Below are 15,919 nucleotides of genomic sequence, written 5' to 3' on the forward strand. Positions count from 1 at the left end.
ATATAGATAGTCGTTTTTCCTTTGTTCTGTTTGCGACTGGAAAAGGAAAGGAAATGACTAGTAGTGGTACAGCGTACCTACCGCCACGCACCCTGCGGTGGCTTGCGGGGTGTCTACGAGTATGTAGATGTTGATGTAGATGTAGACTGTTATCTGTCAGCCATAAAATTATGCGGCTGTAGGCATGCATGCACGCAGATAATCAGCGGCTATCGTATAATTTACACAAGGAAGTAACGAGTTTTATGAAAGCATATCATAGAGTTGTTAGTGTTCAAACATACTCGTTAAGCTATTTAATTTTCAGTTGACACACACAACACGAAGTCGCTAAGCTACTATAGGGCTACCGTTTTTAGATCACTGGAATTGGAAGCAACCAACCCAGAAAGACAGTCGACGCGAAATGTACCAACAAGTAGAGCGCCGAAGCTCAACTTAACGTTGCAATTTAACTGACATCGTGACACTTTCCCACTGTTGCCAAACCATGCAGTCTAACACTTACTGCAGTTATTGTACGTGTTCAACAAGCGAAACGTAATCTCATATCCACGTTGTCTTATTTGTTTTTTTTTCTCTTTTTCTCACACTTTCACATAAACAAGTTATGTAGGTAAATTGCCATCTTTAGCGACTTTAATAAAAGTCTTATTTAGACCAGACGCTTTAAAATAACGCGAAACGCGTCTGCTGTAATTAATACATAAACTGAAGTTGCTAAAGACGGCAGTTAACTTACACAACTTGTAATCTCATATCCGGTACAACCATTAACTGCCCTATTTTAACGTGAGCGACTTTAAATACGTGTAAAAAATGGAATGTAATGGAATTTTGTTCTGTGAATGAAGGCACCAAGGTTCTTCTTCTATGTAAGGGAAGCAATATAGACCAAAAGGGGTGACTAACTGAACTGAAATTGTTGATTGAGTAATAAATGTGTGTGTACAAAAATCCGTTTTTGAATTTCTATAGTTTATAACTGAGTGACATTTGCCCGCTTTCGTTGTATGTGTAGGACTTCTGCACCTATGATGTGTTTGTGGTTTTCATTTATGCAATGTTCAGCAAAAGACGTCTGGCTTCTACACCCTCCAACTTCTATGGTGTTCTCTGAGCCCAGTGCATGTTTTGCAGATTCTCCCTTCGCCGAACATTGCGTAAACGAAAACCACAAACACATGACAGGTACAGAATTCCTACACATAGAGGGCAAGGGGGAAAAGTTCACTCAGAAATTTTAGAACAAGATTGGTTATACAACGATATGAGATTGCTAATTAATCAAGAGTATGTATTGTATACATTTAAAATGCGTAAATGTTATGTGTAATCTTACTAGTGGTGATCAACTTTTAAGTTGCTTGATTGAGTAAGATAGTGGGTCAGATGATCAAGTTTTTAAATAGGCAGACAGAGCACAGCGTGGGGTCTTTTGTTCTTCTTATCTTGGTTGGTGAGGTTGGTTTTGGCAAGATTTTGTGCTGCCAGAGAACCGCCTCGGCTTAAGTGCTAGTCGGAACTTAGAAATATTTCGATGTGCACCAGTTCGGGACTTACAAATATTTTTTTGGAACATTGAATGTTATGGGACATAAACTTATAGCTGGGCTAACTGTAACTGAACATTTGAACAGCGGTAGATTTGTGACTGTATAAATACTTATATGCACTGGCTAAACTTTAAGATTTCGTTGCAGTTTTAGTTCACTTTCGTTACTGCCTATGAACCCTCTCCTTGCAGCGCAAAACAAATCATTTTGACTTCTTGTATTTATATTATGTTCAGTAACAACCAATGTAAGGCCACAATTTGTAATTAATTTGTGTCTGGTTTGAATAAACGAATAGTCGAAAATTTATCCTTTGGTTGTTGCCCACACTATTATCCTTGGGAATCATATTCGTAAAGTTTTTTACTTTTAATAATCACAGTCGCTTTTGTCATTCCATAAATTAAGATGCATCGTGAATGATCAATGCTTCTGTAAGGCCTTAAAGCAACAGTGCATGACCGAAACTCTTTTCATCACATGAGCCATATTGAAATTTAAGGTCATGTGCTCGATCTCTGACGGTTAGGCAGCAATGAATTTATATTCAATAGCGATTAATTTTTCATTATTATTACCGAGCAGCAATGAAGTTACATCCTCAAGTGGCCAGCCAATACTAGGCAAATAAGGGAAGGCTGAAAAGTGGAAGGAATACACAGAACGGCTCTACAAAGGAAAGAAAAGTGAAGACAGTATTATATTAGGGGAATTGGAAGTTGATGAAGATGAGGTGGAAGATTTAATACTGCGACAAAAATTTGACTTGGCACTGAAAGACGAAATTCAAAGCAAGGTATAGACGACATTCTCTCAAATTATTGAGATCCTTGGGAGAGTCAGTCATGACAAAACTACTGCACCTCATGTGCAAGATATATAAGACAGACGAAATAACCTCAGACCCAAAGAAGAATGTAATAATTCCATTTCCAAAGAAGGAAAGTGCTGACTGATGGGAAGATTACTGAAATGTCAGTTTAGTAAGTCACATTTGCAATATACAAACACAAATTATTTATAGGTTGCAAAAACTGATAGAAAATCGTTTTTGGCTCCGGAGAAATGGCAGGATTACGCGAGCCAAAACTGACCCTGTGACTTGTGTTAGAAGGTAGGTTCAAGAAAGGGAAACCTGTGTCTATAGCGTTTGCAGGTTAAGTAAAAGCTTTTTAACAATGTTGCCTGGAATACGTTCTTTGAAATTCTTAATGCAGCAAGATAAAACACAGGGAGTGAAAGGCTGTCTACAACTTATCTATAAACCAGACTGCAGTTATAAAAACTGGGGCAAGAATTAAAGGAAACCAAGCAAATATTTGGGAAAGGAATTCAAGTTCAGCGAGAAGAAATGAAAACTTTGAGCTTTCCCGATGTCACTGTAATTCTGCCAGAGGCGGCAAAGGACGTGGAAGAGCAGATGAACTGAGTAGACACTGCCCTCAAAAAGAAATTATAAGACAAATATCAACAAAGGAAAACAAGAACATTGGAATGTATTCGAATTAAATCTGGCGATGCTAAGAGATTTAGTAGAGACAATGAGACACTAAAACTAGTAGAGGGTTTCCGTATTTGAGCACCAAAAGAACTGACGATGGCCGAAGTAGAGAGGACGTAAAATGCTGCCTAGTATAGAAACTTAAGTATTTCTGAAAACAAAATTCTTTGTTGAAATTGAGTGTAAATTGAAGAATTGGGGGTATTTTCTGAAGATTTTTTGTCTGGAGTGTAGCAATTTACGTCAGTGAAACGTGGATGACAAAACAATTCAGGCAGGAAGATTACAGAAGCTTTTGGAACGTGGTGATACAGATCACTGTTGAACATTGGATGTGAAACTAAATACGAGGTGCTGAATCGGACCGGAAAGAAAAAAAAATTCATACGTAATTTGATTAAATGAAGGGATCAGTTGCTAAGACGTATCCTGAGGCATGAAGCAGTCATCAGTTTGGTAATGGACGGAAGGGTGGGAATAAAATTTGTAAATGGAGACGAACTTTGACTACAGTAAGCAAGTTCAAATGTATACAGATTGTAGTAGTTATGCAAGGTTCAAATGGCTCTGAGCACTATGGGACTTAACTTCTGAGGTCATCAGTCCCCTAGAACTTAGAACTACTTAAACCTAACTAGACTAATGACAGCACACACATCCATGCTCGAGGCAGGATTCTGAATCTGCGACCGTAGTGGTCACGCGGCTCCAGGTTGTAGCGCCTAGAACCGCTCGACCACTTCGGCCGGCAGTTATGCAAGGGTGAAGAGGACAGCGCAGTGTAGACCAGCACAGAGATAATTATCAAACCGGTCTTCGGTCTTATGGTCTTAACAGCAGCAGTAGTCCCTACATAACACAAAATTCTTGCCAATAGGCAGATGGTTTAAATCAGTACCTTTTAAGAAACAAGTACGAGAACAAGAGATTTTCTCAAATGTAGGGGTGGGTTAAGTGGTAGTAAAGGTCTGTTGTACCCCTAGGTGCACTAATTGCTGCTCATACATGGTGTTCGGCGCTTAGAAACACCATCATTGTTTGACACTTCAAGTTATGTATGCAGCTCCATCAAATTACTTAGCCCTTAATGACCTTGTGGTTAATATTAATAATAATCTTAGACTTTTTGTGTATGAGGCAGATATCTATAATAACGTACCATTTTAGAACAGAGTTGGGGATTTTCTCTGCCCGGGGACTGGATGTTTGTGTTGTCCTCATCATTTCACATCATCATAATTCGTGGCAGTGAATAGATTGGACTGTGTACAAAACTGGACTGTGAAAAAATTGGGACTTTGTACGGGTGCCGATGACCTCTGAGTTGAGCGGCCCACAAACCAAACATCATCATATCTCACTCGTGTTGTGGTTGAGAGACGACTGCTGGTTTTTCATTATACAGTCCTGCCAATGGACAAGAAGAATAGCATGGGATGAGTTTCGAGTACATGAACAATAACTGCATTCCCAAGGAATTCAGTAAAACTATAACATAAACGCTTTTTGATACATAAATCGTCTTACTGCTGTTGTGTCACTCTGTCTGTCTGTGTGTGTGTGTGTGTGTGTGTGTGTGTGTGTGTGTGTGTACTACAGATATTCTGTAGCTTTCGCTATAGTTCTTTAACATCCATTATTTTGCATCATAGAACCACTGCAACTGCCTGCAGTTCTCATGTGAACTTTGTGTTTTAATCTCATCCAGTTACTTCTAAAACACTGTTAAAACCTCTACGTGGGTATGATAGGAGAACAAGGGAAAGATGTATTTCATCAGGGTAGTTAAAAAACGCTTATCTTCACTATGCAGAAAGCAGTTTATTTGCAGTACTATAATTTCAGATTACATAGCTAAACATTAGTCACGCAGTCCGGTGTGGCATCCTCACTTTTCCTGAAATAAAAGAGAAATTTAATGTTAAAGTAGCACATTTTTTTCTCTTAATCATTATAGTAGTGTTTGTCGAAGAGATAAAACATGTTTTATGAAACTGTACTTATACATCGAATGGATGTTGCATCTGTTTGCCTATACCGAAAATAAATCAGCAAAAAAAAAAAACAATAATAATGACAATACCAATTTATCAGTCCATATTTGTGCAATATGTATAAATTACAAGCAACAGAGGTATTACACAAAAGACAATAAATGTACTATGTAAAATGTGAAGAATTAAAAAACACTTTTATAGTGCCCGTTAACTTGTGGGATACACAGTAAAGAAGAACGTCTAATATCTGACAATACAAAAGTATTTCTAACTACGTAGCTAGTGGCAACTTGTTGGCTTCTATTTGACCATAGGGCGCAATTGTCCTTGAGAGAATTATGAGACTATTTTTATAAACTGCCATGATAACATAAAATCACAGTGAAAAATTAAAACTGCTACGAATGTTTTCAAAAATTTATGTCTGATTACTACACGCTCCGATACGATCGAATGTCTAAAACTATAGTGTCGCACTGAGCTTCAACAAATTCTGATCATCGCAGAGAAAAATATATTGAGTTTTACTATGTCATATCGAACTTTGTCAAGAATGGTGTGTTATCTGATTTACTTACGTTGTTCAGCCAAGCTGCGCAGGCTTCTGCTGCAATCTCACACACGGCAGACACGGCTGTTGAACTGCCAGTGTATTCTGCGAAAGACAGACACGTATTATCAGTTCACTCTGTCCATTACGGTGGCAAAAAAAGAGCACCGATCTAAATGTACGTCACACACTTCTTTCGAATGAGAATTTGCAACTCCACTAAGTGCTCCTTTTGAACTTCATTCATAGATACTCGATTCGGCATTCAATAATTCTTAGTATAAATCCTGTAATGAACTAAGCAGAAAATGCAGGCTGCATGTTACAATGCACAAGGCAAAGGAAACGTTCTGAAGTGTCAGCCTCTATACTGAAGTAAGTATAATCGTTATAGTTGGTACTGAAATTCAATAGAAGTTAATATTCACAGTTTTGCACGCCTCAAATTTATGACTCTGCCAACTCTTGCGACTACGTGAGCTCACTGCCAAAGTTAGAAAAATAAAAGGAAACTGCTTTTTATCGTCAGTGTGCCTGTTTACGATTCGAATGTTCACTAACATTTCATTTGGCAGTAACTGCTTATCGTAGCCTTTTATAAAGGACTGTAGTATTTAGAAGAAATTCATCAGGGTAGCCGAGAAGGGATACAGTGTTGTAAAAAGGTAAAGCTATCTTCAACTCAAAGGGCGGTTCGTGGCATAACTAGGCATGATCCTATTCAAGTCTGAACTGACATACACAGGCAGTTGTTGACGGAATTACTGTTTAAAGTGGGCTCGAAACCACAACGTAACTTAGCATTTTTCACCTATGCAGAACTTCGCTAGGGGGAAAAGAATCCACTACTGCCAGAAAAAAATCGTAGGACCGACTGAAGGTTGAGTACTGAAGCTTTGTAGTGTCACACTTACTCATTGATCTACCGTCCGCCCCTGGTAGCTAGGTGGTCAGCGCGACGGAGTGTCATACCTAACGGCCCGGATTCGATTCCCGGCTGGGTCGGAGATTTTCTCCGCTCAGGGGCTGGGTGTTGTAGTGTCCTTATCATCATCATTTCATCCCCATCGACACGCAAGTCGCCGAAGTGGCTTCAACTCGACAGACTTGCACCAGGCGAACGGTCTACCCGACGGGAGGCCCTAGCCACACGGCATTTCCATTTCCATGGATCTACCAAGCCACATGCTGTGCCGATCTACAAGTCAGTTATACAGTTGCATAGTATGTAAGGCATACGCTGTTTTAATAGAAGAAAAATGGCGTTAGAAACTAATGCTACCATTAATGAACAAATTCTCTTTTTTATTTTTTTTCTGTCTTAAACTGTGCACCGACCTAAGTTTCACCTTAGGTAGCATAGGAATTTTTCAGATCTCAGATAACTAAACATCTAGACTATACCTCCTGCGTCGTGTGGCACTCTAAGACTTGATGTTTTACGAATACATTTAGAGTAAAGGTTTAGCATTTCGGTTGGTTTGATGTTGTACACAACCATTTGTCGGCGCAGATAATCGTCTGCTGAGTCCCTAAGACGGCTACTTTTTTTTCGTGAAACAGTTTCATCAACACAGGCCGCTGCAAAATTTAGCAATTTTTTATGGAATAATTCTAGAAAGTTTCGACAAAGTTTCAGTGTTGTTTCGCTGCGTTCCCATTTTCCCTGAAATCTACAGCAACAAACCACCGGCGTGGACTTCACAGCTTTCCAACAAAAATAAAGCGTTCCTGAGAGGATGACTATACCTACCTTATCTGACTTCAAGCCTGGGTTCTGTCAGCTTGTTACAGAAATTACCTTAGCATTATCTCTCCTATCATGTCCTGCTCTAATACTAGACAGCACTTGTCTTTTATCTAAGCTACCAAATACGATCTTCTACATCTTCATGAGTCGCTATAGTAGCACTAGCTGTGGAGAGTATATAAACCGTGTCGGAGGGTCGCGGAAAACAGTACAGTTTTTGTCGTAATGCGCGAACGGAGTGATTTATCTGACGTCCAAAAGGGCATGTTCATTGGCTTTCGGGCCAATGGTGAAATTTATTTCCGAAACGGCTAGTCACACTTATAAACTGCTCTGTTGTCGCAGTGGTGAAAGTATATCGTGCATGGCAGAATGGTATTATCCAAAACCGTTCTGAGGCAACTGTGGTGCACCTAGGGCCATAGATGACAGTGGTGATTGACAGCTGCAGAGATGTGTAGACGTGCAACTGAACACCCAGATAAACTAAGTGGCTACCAAACGTGTTTCCTCAACGACCGTTCAGCGAACATTGCTGCGTATCTGCCTCCGCAGTAGGCGTCTGGCTCAAGCACCCATACTGACTGCTGTTCAGTGGCGAGGAAGGCTGGAATTTGCACGGTAATACCGCAACTGGTCGTCCATTGAGTTTTATGCTCCATCGGATAGATGGCCATTGGCGCGAACGGCGTGAAACGTCTGAAAGCAAACACCCTGCAACAATTGTCGCAAGGGTCCATACTGGAGGACGGGGCGTTGTTGTCTGTGGAATGTTTTTGTGGCATTCCGTGGGTGATCTTGTCATTCTGGAGGGCAGACTCGGTCAACACATGTATGCATCTATCCTTGGGGCCATGTCCACCCCTACATTCCGGGATGAGTTAATCGTACTCCCCTGCCCACAACACTCCGTGGCTTTAAACTCAATCGAAAATCTGTGGGTCCGTCTCGATCGGGATGTTCACACCGTGGCTCCTGAACCGAGAAATCTAGCGCAGTTGGCCACGACACTGAAGTCGATATTGCTACGAATCCCAATCGGTACCTTTCAGAACATTACTGACTCTCTCCATGCACGTCTCGCGCTGCAAAATTTGATTATTCAGATTTTTCATGCATGGTCACTTTAATGTGACTGGAAAGTGTACACGTCTGTAACGTTGCTCCACCGTGTCACGGTTTACTTATTTCCGCGCAGCGGGGTCAAAACGTGTCTCAGTATCTCTCAACAGCAATTGACTGCTGGTTTACGAACCGTCTCTAGATTATGATCCTCGAAGTCTGTAGTCTGAGACATGTTTCAGATCGTGGCAGGAAAGTAATTGCATTCTATGAGTGATGGACTCATATAAAAAGCTTTCCGCCAGTCACCTGTAGCTATAGAATTTTGCAACAGCCAGTCTTTTCTTTTAAATCGCTGAGAACCAAATGTAAAAGTGGGTTCCATTCTGACAACTGATAGTTATCATCCATTACAAAAATTGAACAGATTCGAGTTAGATTCCTGCTATCTTTTCTAATAATTGCAGAGCTCTGCGAAGAAAGGCCTCGGCACACAAAAATTGACATCACGTCCGCCCTACAGACTCTGAGGGCTAAAGGAGGATGATATGTAGATAGTAGCCTTTTCTTGAACTACATGTACACAAACATAAGAGGTTCCGGCTCAAATTACCTAACGAGGTGGCACGTGGGCACACACTAGATCCGCATTCGTTAGGACGTCGGTTCAAATCCCCATCCAGCCATCCAGATTCATGGTTCTCGTGTTCTCTCTAACACGCTTAGGGAAAATACCAGGAGGCGGCCGATTTCCTGCCCCAATCTGAGCGTTTGCTCCGTTTGTAATGACTCGTAGTGGGTGGGACGTTAAAACTTAATCTTTGTTCCTTGCCTCCGGATCAAATTGACGAAGTGAAGCAAAGAAAATTCGTTGAGCATTGTCGTCTAAAACTGCTACAATCAACCTTCAAGCGGTCTTCTCCTTTCTGCGTGAGTTCCTGTAATACCGACTTCCTCTTGTGGTGTCTATCAGTGTTGGTTATCACACTCTGAAAGACCGATCATGTACTTTTGGTGCTAGCTTTTCTTTTCATTTTGACGTCAGTCAAAGCGCTATCACCATATCAAGCAATTTTTTTCCATTAGAATGACGTATGACTTTCGAGGTATTTGCTTGGTTTGCAAGAAAATCGCACCCATCTCTACCCACAAACTTTCTTTTACCATCGACGACCAACGCCACTCCATTTCATCAAAGTCATGTTCCTAATCCCTCGAGCTAAGCAAACTTCGAGATAAAACAACTGCTTACAAAAATTTATTCTTTATTAGGCTCCTAGACTTTCCTTCGTACTTCGTTACACCCCTCCTTCACGTGCCTTGCGCTACTTTCGATTGCCTTTGTTTCAATGGAATGTTATCACTGGCTAGTTACGAAGTTAGATCCCAGCGAACGATTCTTTATGCTCACGGACTAGCAGGTTTGGGGAAAGGTACGTGTTAGAAATTATTACTGACCAACGGAGTTTCTCTTGCCGAAGATGCTGCCGTTGAAAGGTGGTCTGCGGAAAGTTGCTGCGGCGGCGGAGGCTGTGCCCGCAAACACCAAAAGCGCCACCACAACGGCCACCAACAGTCGGCTGTACACTGCACTCTGCATCTGAAACACATACAGGGCTCCAGCTCCCGGCTCTCTGTACTTGATTCAACATAAAAGTGAGACAGAGCGCAAAAACAATATGCACGTCCCAGTTTTCTTAGCAGCACTCTAAAACTGACTATTGAGTCACAATTGGCATCAGTCGAGTCATACAAATACTTTTGATTAGCAATTTCTGGATATGGGAAATGAAATGATCACATAGGCTCAGTCATATTCATAGCAAGTGGCTGGCTTAGATTAATTGGCAACATAATGGGTAAATAATGTAGTCAGTAGGCAAAGGAGATTGCTTACAAAATATTCGTGTGCTTTATCCTAGAATATTGCTCAAATGTGTGGGACCCACGTCAAGTACGACGAAGAAGAAATATTAAACGTATAAAAAGAAGAGGGCATGAACGGTGACAGGTTTGTTTGGCCTCAGAGAATGCTGAGAAAACTGAAATGGCAGACACATAAAGGTAGACGCCAAGTATACCGTGAAACTCTGCTTTCAAAGTTTCAGGTACCAGTATTACGTGAGGAATTTAGGAATATACTACAGATCAAGCGTAGCGCTTCCGTAGGGACCACGAAAATGAGATTAGACTAATCATCGTGCACACAGAGGCGTTCAAGCTGTCATTCTTGTCACGCTCGATACCCTAATGGACCAGGAAGAAACCCTAACATGAGCTACAATTGGAAGTACCCTCTGCCATGAAATTCGCTGTGGTTTGAACACTATGGATGTTAATGTAAGTGGAGGAACTTTCTGCAAAAATGAATCCCTAGTCACTTAAAGGACACATTAATGACATCAGTGTTTTTACAAAGTCTCGGAGTTACAAGACAATTAGTGGAGCCACGTCATTAAAAGTGATACTGTCATTTAGTTAGAGACATGTTTCAGTGGCCAAAATGTTCTACATTTCAAAATCTTTCCGTTTTTGTCATCTGGCTGATATAAAAAGCCACTCCAAAAGTACACACATTTCTACCGGTCTTTCGTGGCTGGAAATCGCAGTATTTAGTTCTATCTTGACACTGCAGAAACGTCCACTGCAGTGTTACGTAGCTTTCTAGTAGCTTAAGAGACCGAGCGAGGGAATGATGTTCTGATAGTAATGGCCTGGTACCTTTTTCAGTTTCCGATTCAGTGAAACCGATTAAGGTGCTTCATAATACCTTGTCAGCCCTGCGCTCGCATGTCCAGATCATTCTTTCAACACTCATGCAGCTGAGCAGAAAGAGGGTCAACATCTTTATTTTTACTGAAAATCTTGATTTCAGCTAACAGTGCAATTATCGTCAGTGTGTTATAGGTAGTCATGCAGACTCGACGTAATTATAACAGCACATATTCCAATATAACTTAGGCATGTACAAACATTAATCCAACTGAGGCTGCTATTTACAGATCTGTATAAAAAAGACATATAATAGTATCACCGATGCTGATCTTCTTTCCGTCCTGGATTACATCACGGTAATTGGGCACAATCATTCCCATGGAATCGACCATGAATCATACAGCTGATTTCTAGCTGGTTGAGTCAAACATTGTTGCGATTTGCTGTTGAACATTAAGTTTGAAAAGTAATAACTTTACTGCAAGGGAATCAGGTACTGAGTGATACGTGCAACAGATCTCCCCTTCGGTAATGCTGCCTGTCCCAACATCAGAACGCAACATGTAGCTGCTGAATGAGCACGATAGGAGAAAATCGTGGAAGATTTGAGACATACGTCCACTGGGTCTCCACGGGTCATCGACAAGTACCAGCTGCATCAGACTGAGAGATTTCTATTTTCACTGCAGTAACAATTCCTGTACCAAAATTCGTAAGTTTGGCGATCTAGGACAACGCCATGCCAAACACGGATCGTAAATCTCAAATACTGCAGAAAATAGAGAAAGGTATTTTATTAACGTGAGACCAGATCAGTCCAAAAGCTTTAGAGGCTACGCGGAGCGTCACATGGTTCAGTTAGATTTTATCTTTTCGTAGCTAGTAACTGATGGTTTTCTTTGCTCACTAAGATGATTGCTAATCTGAAGATCACTAGGGCAGCTAGCTTCGAAATTTAACGGAACAGAGTTCCCGTCAACCGTCGACTGAATACGTCCAAAATTTTAATGTAGTTGAGGGTACCTACTGTCTCACAGAGCAAAATCTATACTGTTGAAAATGTATGACGATTTCAGCTGTCCAGAGAGCTAGAGAAGAACTCTATCTCGTATATTTACGTAGCATATGGCAAAGATTCAGAAATGAAACTCACGACGTGGAAAATATCAGTGAAAACGGAAAAGTCAACAAGAAGACATTAGCCCTTTCACCGAGCGATGTGGTGCAGTGGTTAGCATACTGGACTCACATTCGGTGAGATGACGGTTAAAAATCGCCGTCCTGTTATCCAGATTTAGGTTTTGCGTGATTTCCCTAAATTGTTCAAGTCAAATGCCGGAGTGGCCGATTTCCTCCCCCATCCTTTCCTACTCAGAGCTTTGCTCAGTATCGTGGTCGACGGGACGTTAAACCCTAACCTTCCTTTTTTTAGCTATTTCCATGATATAGAAGTATATTTATGTACTAAAGGAGAAAAGGCAGTTCATATCAACAAGTGATCCTGAGCGAATAACTTTGAATGCTTCATATCAGGCACAACAGACGAAGTTTCAAAGGAGGCGTAAGAGTTTATTACTCAGAGACTCCAGTAGCAGGAGAATGTACTACTGCTTGGTGTTGGATCACTGTACACTCACAAAACTATGAAAAGGATGAAGTTTCCAGTAAGTGTTAGAAATCCTGAAATGTGTTCGACTCGAGCGAAGTCGGACAACCTGCTGCTTACCACGGCTGGTGAGTTGTCGGCTGGTGGGTGTTTGCAGCGGAGACTGGCTGTTGACTGACCATCGGCCGCAGCCCTCCAGCTTTTATACAGGCCGGCTGATGGCACACTTCATTCGATTATAGGAGACTATTTCCTTCGGCGCCTCCTGGGTGCGCAATTTTCCCGCCGACCAACCGCAGGGAGCAGGCGCAGATAAAGCATTATCGCTCCAACACTGCGAAAAAAAAAAAAAAGATAACAGTGAACAAAAGCTGGAACAAACTGAAGTCACACACTACGAAAAACTAAAATTATCAGGTTGATTTCAGATTCATACATATGTTCATGCATGTCCTTTGTCGTAAGCAATATTTCTTTGCTCAAAAAATGGCGCAAAGCATGTAAATAACCGTATGACCAAAACTAGCTTCTACAAAGACTTCAAGGACTTAACGAAAGTATAGACAGAAACAGACACATGGCTACACACGTATTCAGCAACCTGACAGAGCATATTAAATGCCTTATGGATAATATTAGGGAGTTTTACATTGAATTAAGGGACTTTCTGTTGGGTAATTTTCTCAATTTCTGTATCCTATCTCCACAGAAACTCTTAATATGAATGTTTAGAGTTCTTTTTTAATTAATATTACCAGTATAATAAAATATTGCATAATCTGTTATTTCAAGGTATCGCTCTTAAATAAACTTTACACCCTTGACCTCTTTCTTTATTACAGATAACCCTTTCTCGGGGATCCATGGACTGCAACCAATGGAATGAATGTAATGTAAAAGATCTTCAGATGTAAATATTACGCAGGCTTCACCGTCCTCTAAAATCACTCCTCTTTTTAACTAGAATTAGACCAATTTCTTATCATGAGTTTTTTATTTAGTTGTATTCCTTTTCATTTCTTCACAACATATTTTAATTTTTTTCAGACCGTTCTCTTTCTCGCTAAAGATTATACGACGATTGCCCAGAAAGTAATGCACTGCATTTTTTTCTTCAACAGTTCTTTATTGAACATAATGAGAATTACACACTCGAAAGAATGCTGTTTTATTTACACACCCTATTTTTCCACGTAATCTAAAAATGGCTCTGAGCCATTACTTCACATCGAAGGTCATCAGTCCCCTAGGACTTAGAACTACTTAAACCTAACTAACCTAGGGACATCACACACATCCATGCCCGAGGCAGGATTCGAACCTGCGACCGTAGCGGTCTTCACGTAATCTCCATCCCGTTCTACGGCCTTCGTTCAGCGCGAAACAGGGGCGTGTATGCCCTGTCGGTACCAACCCTTGCCCTAGTGGCGGAGCCAGTGCTTCACTGTATGAATCACCTCCTCATCGTCTTCAAAATTTCTTCCACGAATGGGGTCCTTTAATGGCCCAAACAAGTGGAAGTCCGGAGGGGCTAGGTCAGGTGTGACAGCCGTGGATGTCTCCCCGACCGCTGCAAATCGTAGAGCTCCGCCGAACAGCCTTCTGATGACTTTGAACAAGCGTTTGTGAATATTCCCCGTAGTTACTTTCTCTGCAGTGAGAAATTCAATGATGGAACGTTTCTTGTAACGTACATCACCTACATACGCCATTTTGAAACTGCCTGCAGCGACGCTACTTGTCGGTTGTGACGGAAGCTTGGCGCGCTCAATCAGGACATTTCAAATAATACATGCGTAACGTTTCGCATTCGTTGCATTGTTTTCGGCTGAGAAAAAAAACGAGTTCCATTGCTTTCTGGGCAACCCTCGTACATACACAACCTGACAAAAAACGTGAAGCATCCAAAAGACATGGCTGGATGTAAATTTAACTTTATAACATACACACCATCGGCTTGCATATAAATGATTAGAGTTACAACTCTCTGGGACATGTAGAACGGCCACCGGAGTGCATTATTTTTTCTCGGTTTTAGTGTTACTACTAAGCCTGGTAGAGTATATAATGGGGTGCACAGCGTCAGATGTTGATTCATTACTATGAAGGACACGGGGATGCCGCCTACTCGTCTGAGATCGAGTTATCAGCACCTGACACAGTTATAAAGGGACGTCATTGTGGGTCTTCAGTTGGCCGGCTGGTCGAATCGTACAATATCCTGATCTGTATGGCATTCAGATATGACAGGGGCTCAATGTTGCATTGCATGGCAACGTAGGGCAGACATAATCGTCGTCTCCCCCGTCGGAGGTTCGAGTCCTCCCTCGGGCATGGTTGTGCGTGTTGTCCTTGGCGTAAGTTAGTTTAAGTTAGATTAAATAGTGTGTAAGACTAGGGACCCATGACCTCAGCAGTTTGGTCCCATTGGAACGTACCACAAATTTCCAAATTATTCGTCGTCAGGGTTCTAATCGACCACGTCTTAACCATCACAAGATTGCCGTGTTGTGCACCACGCACATCATAACCCCTTCACATCTGCGCCCCCATTCGAGAACAAGTAATGGACAGTGTGCAACATTCTGTGCCATCCTACACTAAAGGTCAAGACCAACGGCAGCCCGACTAGGGAATTACCGTCCCATGTGTAGGTTGCCGTTAACATCACAATACAAACGGCTGCCTTCGGAAAGGTGCCGTGATCTGGAAGCCTCAATGTTAACAAATAGTTTCGCAGTGTGGCCAGCGATGAATCGCTGTAGTGCAGACTTCCCTGGACGGCGAGGGTGGCTTAGACCTGGAAAGAGGTCCCATTCTTCCGATGTTTTAGAGAGGCACAGCGATGTTAGTCCTGGGTACATTGAGTGGTGAGCCATCGAGTATGAGTTCAGATCACGGCTGGTGGTGATTGGGGAAACTCTGGTGATACAACGGTACGTCGTGTTGTTATTTTTCAACGTGACAATGCTCGTCCACTAATGGCACGAACTGTCTGAGTGTTGTTGAGGGCCTCCGATTGCAGCATTATCCCCATATGTGCCCCGGATGGAACATTTGTGAAACTTAAGCTCTGTCTGTGTCATTATTCAGGATATCAAGGATCAGTTACAAGCGTTGTGGACCAGCTTACCTCAGGAGAGGATCGACGGCTTGATGACACCCTACCGAACCGAATCAGT

At 41.7% G+C, this 15,919-nt stretch overlaps 1 protein-coding gene across 1 annotated transcript; it reads right to left on the reverse strand.

Moving 5' to 3' along the window:
- Positions 1-4,853: 4,853 nt before the first annotated feature.
- On the reverse strand, positions 4,854-12,913 carry LOC126297877 (neuropeptide SIFamide). Its single transcript, XM_049989168.1, has 4 exons — positions 12,858-12,913; positions 9,875-10,016; positions 5,633-5,709; positions 4,854-4,954 (listed from the first exon to the last, which is right to left on the reverse strand). Exons 2-4 carry the CDS (start codon positions 10,014-10,016, stop codon positions 4,946-4,948), a joined length of 228 nt encoding a protein of 75 aa, XP_049845125.1. The 5' UTR covers positions 12,858-12,913; the 3' UTR covers positions 4,854-4,945.
- Positions 12,914-15,919: the final 3,006 nt, after the last annotated feature.

The sequence above is a fragment of the Schistocerca gregaria genome, chromosome X (assembly GCF_023897955.1).
Source record: "Schistocerca gregaria isolate iqSchGreg1 chromosome X, iqSchGreg1.2, whole genome shotgun sequence".
Classification (NCBI taxonomy): Eukaryota; Metazoa; Arthropoda; class Insecta; order Orthoptera; family Acrididae; genus Schistocerca; species Schistocerca gregaria.

Coding starts and splice junctions, on each gene's coding strand:
- LOC126297877 (XM_049989168.1), bottom strand. CDS start 10,016: ATGCAGAGTGCAGTGTACAGCCGACTGTTGGTGGCCGTTGTGGTGGCG. Junction 5,710..9,874: donor CGGCAAGAGAAACTCCGTTG/GTCAGTAATAAT, acceptor TGTCTTTCGCAG/AATACACTGGCAGTTCAACA.